Below are 7539 nucleotides of genomic sequence, written 5' to 3' on the forward strand. Positions count from 1 at the left end.
TCGTTTTCGAAGTCCCCCAAATATTTATTCATTCATTCATTCAGAATGAATTCAGATTCAACTTCAAACAAATGATCACTAAATCAACGATAGTCCTACGTCACCATCGCGGTTATACCATAGAGATAACCCACTTCCTGTTTTTCAATCAGGAATTTTGGTGAAGGCTCGTGCATGGTTCGGGCGGGATTTTGTGCAACCGGAAAGCTCAATACAGCTTTCATATCATTCAAGGATTACATACATGTTCTGGAATCCTCTCTCCTACCGTTTTTGCGTGGATATCGTCATAAAAAATTCATATTCCAGTAAAACAATGAGACTATTCATATCAGCAAAGAAACTAAGCAATGGTTTAAATACCATAAACTTATTTTTATGAACTGGTCGGCTCACTCTCCAGATTTGAATCCTGTTGAAATTTTTAGGGGGACCCTTGTACATAAAATCTACACTGAGGGAAAACGGTACACCACGATTGAAGAGCTCAAGGTCGCTATTTTAGAAAAGTGGAAAAATATCGACCACCAGCATTTGGTAAATAGTATTCCAACACGAATTTTCCAGGTTATTAGCCAAAATGACAAGGTTGCCAATTATTGACATGTTAATCAGCCGATCGTTTTGAGTTTTTCATTGATAATACTCATGAATTTTGAAATGGTCTTATAGAAACTGGACAGTTGAAATTATCACATTTAAGCACAATAAATAAACAAACAATTCTTTTGAACGAAATCGTCGTTCAATACACTTTATTCTAAGCATTCAACAATGTATGAATGTATCTTGTTGAAATTCTAACTGTTTGTGTTGCAACGAATTAGAATCAGGGTGGTCTTATAGAAGTTGGACAGAGTGTATCTGCGGAACCCGTGGACTGATTTCTATAAAAATTTGAAGGGTTATCAAATGAAAAAAATGGGGGTTCAAATAAAACTTCTCGAGTCCAATTAGGTTCTGCAGACTCCGAGAAAACTGAGCCGTAACTTAGGTTATTTGTTTAAGGAAAAAAGTTGTCTTTCATGGTGCTTTTTAGCAAAATTGACCCACTTGTTTCAATAGTAATTTTAACTATCTGATTACTATCTCAACTCGTAAGGAATCAGCACAGTGTGAACTAATATGTTTAGCGTCTATTAATATCGTTTTTATGTGTTGAAAATATGTTTCTTTGTCATGCTTTGAAATGGGAAGGAACATACGGTTCAGAAAAAGATAAATTTTCATGCAATTTAATAAGGGATCTTAGAGGCGAATGAACTGGAAAGTTTAAAGCCTCTTTAAAACAAAGAACGGAACGGATAAGTGATTTGATGAGAACCATTGGCGAATAGAATCTACAGGTGATGATTTCAATTTTTTTTCATTAGTAGGTACGTTGAAAATTTTGAAGATTCACACAATATAAACAATGTATTTTTGTGTTGGCTGTGTAAATGGAGTCCGATTGAGCTGATATTTTACATAGGGTAGTTGTTAGTGGGAATCAACATCTTTAATGAAAGCCCTGTTCGAAAGTCACTTTTTTCCATACATCCATTGGCAATTTGGTGTAAACTATGTGATTTGTCAGGTTTATTTCCACCGTTGCACCTTGTGGATTCCCTTAAACATATCACTTTTTTAGAAAATAATGAGAAAGATAATCTCCTGCGATAAGTACCCAATTTTCAACAAATGTGATTTCCTGATCCCGCAAGGATAAAGTCCCGCCAACTACAACCCTTGGACGCGGAACGAGGCTAACAGGCGATGGCTGAAAGCAGCAAAAAAAATAAGTGTGATACATTCGGTCTTTCCGTTCGCTCCGTTGGTTCCATTATCTGTCCGAATGTCGGACAGCTTGTTATGGCATTGGCATGCGAATACACAAAACGAGGCGAGGTGCCGCCGGCAAATGCTGGTGCTGGTGCTGCTTGCGTTGCGATAGGACAGAAATTGAAATGGAATTAGACTAATTTGATAATTGATGTGCTATTATTCGAATCGATTAATCAGTTGATTACAGTGCTATCCACTTAAACCGTTTGGTTCGGATTTTCGGAGGTGTCATGCAAGCTCTGGTCGTCGTTGTGTACGGTCATAAAACGACAGAGCGGGCGCAAAACGAAACGTTGCTGCACAAGTCAACCGTGGAGCGAAAAATAACGACTGTATAATCGATGATAATTACACATAAATTTCAGCTTCGCATGACGTTTTCACGTCGTGAGGGTGATTAATGTTTTTGAAGAGCATCGCGGGTTGGTTGTTGTGCGCGCATTGGGTATGGCCTCAAAGTTGCGACGAGATGTGAGTGTGCGTGTGTATGTGTGTGTGATTCGGCGCACGACTTGTAGACCCCTATTATTCACAGTGCCGAGACTCAGTCGCAAAGGAAATAAAATTTATTGCTTCTTGTCCTGTCCCTCTCTCTCTCGGTCATGTTTTATGTTGCACCGTTCGCTGAAACACACCAAACCTGGAACAAGTTACTGATCGCAATGGAAACAAATGGTTTTATGAAACTAGAGGCATTTCGAAAAACGATTAGAGCGAGGAAAAACAGGATGTGGGCAACGAGGCGAACTTAAATTCCAGCGGTGTTGAGTAGAAATATGATTGATTCGCTGATGAATAAAAGAAATAATATCGATTCATAATTTTTCATATAAAAATCATTTATTTTTACTTTTATTTATGTTCTGCAATACACTTAAAGGTAATAGTTTCGACTTGAAAATTTATATATTTTTGTCTCTAAAATTCATCCCGTACTATACAGTAAGACATTGGTTTTTAGTATGACAACTTTTCTTTAGTTTTTTTTTGTAACTTTTAATTGGTTTTTCAACAAACATAAACGAGGAAAATTTAATTCATGAAATTGCATCATTGTGTTACCTTTGAATTTCCAAGAACAATAAATAGCCAATAATGTGAATTGAATCAGAAGCCTATAAAAAAAAAAAGATTTAAGATATATTACATTTTCAAACGCGAGTTTTAAGCTAATAGCACAAAATGCCGACGGCTTCGTGAGAAAAACAAAAAAGTCACTCGTTCCCTTCCAAATATAATCCCTACACTGATAATTAATACTAATCATGGCTTAAAACTAGTTAAAAGAAGAATTTTGTTGGATATTTTGGTTTTCTTTTACTTCCGATCGACGAGAAGTGCTCTTGAAACTAGTTTCACAACCACGATTCGATATACACATTGTTGCAAGCTAAATCGCGCTACTGTCAGAATCATTGTGCTCCATTTTCTTCTTCTTTTGCAATAGAATAAAGTTAATATCACAGATTTATAGAAAATAATCCCTGGATTGACAGAAGAGCCAGATTTTTTACTGATGAACCGCCGCTCCCATCCGTTGGCTGTACAAAGCCGCTGCATACGGGGAATAGTATTGCCCAAAGGCGGCCGGATTGAATGCCGCTCCGTACGGTGTGCCAGGAAGCGCAGTTGGGAGGGCTCCTGGCTTTGCGTAGGGATGATATCTGGCAGCGGAGAGGGGGCTAAGCTGTGGATTTGGATAACCGCGATGCATCGAAGATGGTGGGAATATTCCACTTAGCGGCATTAACTGTTGTTGTAAAGCAAGCGCCGCTGGGTCTGACAGGTTAGCGGTGTGGGTTCGTAGATGGGACAACAGCTCATCGGTGGTATTGAAACGTTTTCCACAATACGAGTCTCCGATGACCCAGTTGCACATGTAGGGTCGTCCCGGCTGGGTCGCCGCGGGTGGGTACGCATATCCCGGCGGCAACGCACCCATAGCCATTGCGAAACTATACTTTTGATGATCACATTGGGTGCATCCAGCTGGACACTGTCCACCCATCATCATCTGATGATTATGCGCTGAAAACTGACACCCCGTGCAGTAGGGATCCTTGCAGATCGGAACCAGGGTTTCTCCTCCCGAAGGAGTCTTAACACGTGTGTAACTGAGGTAAGGATTAGCACCAGCCGCCGCCGCAGCTGCTCCAGGATATGCGGCTGCCAACATTGCGGCATGATGATGACTGAATGCGCCAGCAAATGGTGGCCGGAACGCAGGATTGGTGTGATCGATTCCCGATGGCGATGGTAATCCGGTTAGTGGATTTATACCGTAAACACCGGGCTTGTAACCCGACATATCCTTTCCACCATGCATGACTTCAACGCCACTGCGGACAATCGGACTCGAAGACGATTTGTCGCGATCGTTAGGGGTGCTAGTTTTTCTGCTACTTTCCGGTGTATTTTTTCCATTATCACTGCCTTCAGCTTTCATGTGAACACTTCCAACCCGATTGGGTGACTCGGCACTTCCGCGCGAAGAGGTGCGATTTTCTCTCTTCACATCGTTACCGCTATTATTATTGTTAGCGTGATTTACACTATTATTATTCAACACATCACTTCCACTGCTCATCTTGGACGATGGGCGATCTTCGTTCTTCACTTTCGTCGTAAGCACATTCATTTCGTACGGCTTGAAAGCCAACTTAAGTTCCGGAGACGCATCCGACTTTTCTGTTTTCACCGACGGTGACCGCGAATTGTTCGAGATCATCCCATTTTCTGCCGAAGCAGCCGAAGATGTTGATGACGTTGAAGTTTTCTTGTTTTTCTCCGACGGGGACACTAACGATTTCACGGTTATATTTCCAGAATCAGCACCGATTTGGCTACAAGTTTGCGCCAACAATGCCAGTGGACTTTTTTTGGCATCCAACTGTAATATACGAGAGAAAAATTTTGATTAGATTCAGATAAAATTAAAAAGTAGCATGTTCTGAACGTAGACAACGAATCAAACATATTTTTTGTTCCAAAAGAAACCTACCGTGGTTGGAAGCGGCGACAGGTAATCCGGTTGAAGGTACTGATTATTTCCGATTTGCAACATTGTTGTTCCTTCCAATATCACCATTTGGGTATTCCAACTTCAGCAGTATTAATCACACAAATATATTCGATTTGTTTTTCTATTCTTCCCGCACACAAGTGTTGTCACTCACTCAAATATTCTATAATCCTTCGCATAAATCACACTTTATGACCTTCCATTGCACTCGTATTTTTTTTTTCGTCGGCTGTAAATCATCCACTGCACCGTATTTCTCAGCTTCCAATCTCCGTGTTCCTTGAAAACAGCCGCCACATAAAATATTCAAATTCTCTTACTTCACCTCCAGGCGGCTCATACAACATCAACACTATTCAACCTGATAACCTTTACTATCCGAGCTCAAGACAAGAGCTGTTGACGGCCCGAAAGACAAACTCAGACTGAAAACTGGATATCTCGAAAGGATTTATGACCAAAGCGAACGAATGAACATTTTCATGATGGTTTCCTTCTCGGCAACGGTTTCGGCCAATCGGAACGCTAGAAAGCATGCGCCCCTCTTCACGCACACACTCAAACAGTGTAGGAGAGCAGAGAGAAACTTTGGTTCTCTCGTTCCACCCTCGGGCAGACGTATCTTCCCTCTCGCTCGGCCATAATTTTCCTTCTTCGATTCCTGTTATTACCTTCTTCGTCCATTAACACCACACTCCATGGGTGTCGGGCCAGACTCGTTATGCTCGTTGTGCACAAAAGTGAGCATACACGGCCATAACAAGTGAGTGAGCCTGAAAAAGAGCAATTTGTTCGGGTGCTCTACTCAATTGCGGAGCGGAATAAAAGAGATTCACTGATTTCTAATGTGTTGATATGCTGTATGATGGAGAGGAAAAACCGTGTTGGTTGAATTCACTATTCTTCTTTATGGCAGTGTTTCAATAATTTGAAAATTATTGATTTCCACGAGTATGAAATACACAAAGAAAATATTTACTTGAACCAGAATCTTATGCATGGTATAGTATAATGAATTAAACTAGTTTAATACTAACTCATTGAAACAAAAAAGGTCATATATAGCTCAACACTGGCAACAGCTGGCAGCACTGGTCTACCGAATGAGCGAATGATAATTGCTCACATTTCCGTCTCGTTTAATGTTTGCGCGCTGTTCTCTCAACGATGCTTCAACGCGACGGATTTGTGTTTGTCTTTGCTTTACCACCCAAGATGGAAGGATGTCGCAACTGCTGCTTCTCAGTTATGCCGTCGTCAACGACGATGTTGATGATGATGTTGATGCTGTTGACAGCCAAATCGCGCATTTTGGCCGACCCCGCCAATGCTGCTGACAACAAGCCGTTCACTCTTGTTGATGTGTCTTTGCTACTGAGACGATATGCGCGCACATACAGACAGCACACACAGGCAGGAATCAACTTTTATGGTACACGGGAACTGTGAAACAACGTCGACCGAAGGTAATCGCCGATTAAGCTAACAGAAAGGCAAACAATGTTGATGGGTGGTACGGAAAGTAAATGAAGATCATTACTCAAACGCCTTATTTTGTCTCGTTTTCTTCGAGCTTAGACTTCGCCATGACTCCTTGTGTTGAGTTTTTTTTCTTCTATGCTTGCGTTTCACAAACGATAATAAATGGAATGTAGAAGAACCAACAGAGAGGAAAATCATGAAAAATCAACATATTTGAAAAGCCTTCAAGTATCATACCACCGGCAGTGATAGTCAGGCGAAACATGTCATATTTTGACAGACCGATAATAAATAAACAAAAGTCGCTTTAGCCGTAAGAACTTAGCCGTTTTCTGAGCGCTTCCACCTTCGTCGGTTGTCTTTGCTTTGTGATGAATAGTTATTTTTAGAAGGAACCAAGTGAAAGCTGACAGCAAAGTATAATTTCATAGCCACAGTTCTTGAAAATTAGCTTAGCAAGGAAACACTAAAAGAGTGAATATTAATACTTTTTATTTCACGGATTCAATACACTTCAGCGAAACTACTCCATAAATTCTCACTTAGAGTAGTCCATTTGGATAAGCCGTATTGCCCTATTCATATTTCAACTTCAACTGAGAGATAGGGCAACTGACATTACTATCAAATTAAAATCATGCCTCATCACAAAAGTGATGGTTTTATAGTGATGGATGGCACGCATCAAGTAACTGTAGCTGTTTCATAACTGAACCTACTCTCAGTGATTGGAATCAAAAGGATAGCAGTTTGGTGCCTAAGAACGAATCTAAGCGGATTTTAACACAAAACTAGAAGGTCCAATTTCTCGTTAACACTTTGAGCCCCGCAACGATCCCCCGGACAGACACTGAACCTTCTGCGTGGTCTGCGCCGGCTTTTAGTGGACTGTCAATGAATTTTTTGTTAACACGGTTGAGCCCCGCGTCGGTCCTCAGAGGTCGACATTGAGCTTTTTGGTAGGAAAGCGCTTACTGATTGAGACTGACAGTTACAAAAATAAAAATATATATGGTTTGTTTTCGGATGTATTAGATTAGGGAAAAAGTAATACATTATTTTTGGATGAAATTCAAAATCTTTTTTAATATGCTTCGGGTTGTCCGATTTGGGTCAAATATGCACCGTTTTGTTGGAAATTTTGTTGCCATTCTGAAGGCTGTCAATCCAAATCAAGCTCCATGAGTTGTGTGGCCTTGCGTTGTCCTGAT

The 7539-nt window shown here is 40.6% G+C and overlaps 1 protein-coding gene across 1 annotated transcript; it reads right to left on the bottom strand.

Annotated features, from left to right (window-relative positions):
• Positions 1-2642: 2642 nt before the first annotated feature.
• Positions 2643-5286, bottom strand: LOC129775786 (zinc finger protein Noc). Its single transcript, XM_055780881.1, has 2 exons — positions 4826-5286; positions 2643-4714 (listed from the first exon to the last, which is right to left on the bottom strand). Exons 1-2 carry the CDS (start codon positions 4910-4912, stop codon positions 3335-3337), a joined length of 1467 nt encoding a protein of 488 aa, XP_055636856.1. The 5' UTR covers positions 4913-5286; the 3' UTR covers positions 2643-3334.
• Between the last annotated feature and the right edge of the window lie 2253 nt (positions 5287-7539).

The sequence above is a fragment of the Toxorhynchites rutilus genome, chromosome 3, assembly GCF_029784135.1.
Source record: "Toxorhynchites rutilus septentrionalis strain SRP chromosome 3, ASM2978413v1, whole genome shotgun sequence".
Taxonomy (NCBI): domain Eukaryota; kingdom Metazoa; phylum Arthropoda; class Insecta; order Diptera; family Culicidae; genus Toxorhynchites; species Toxorhynchites rutilus.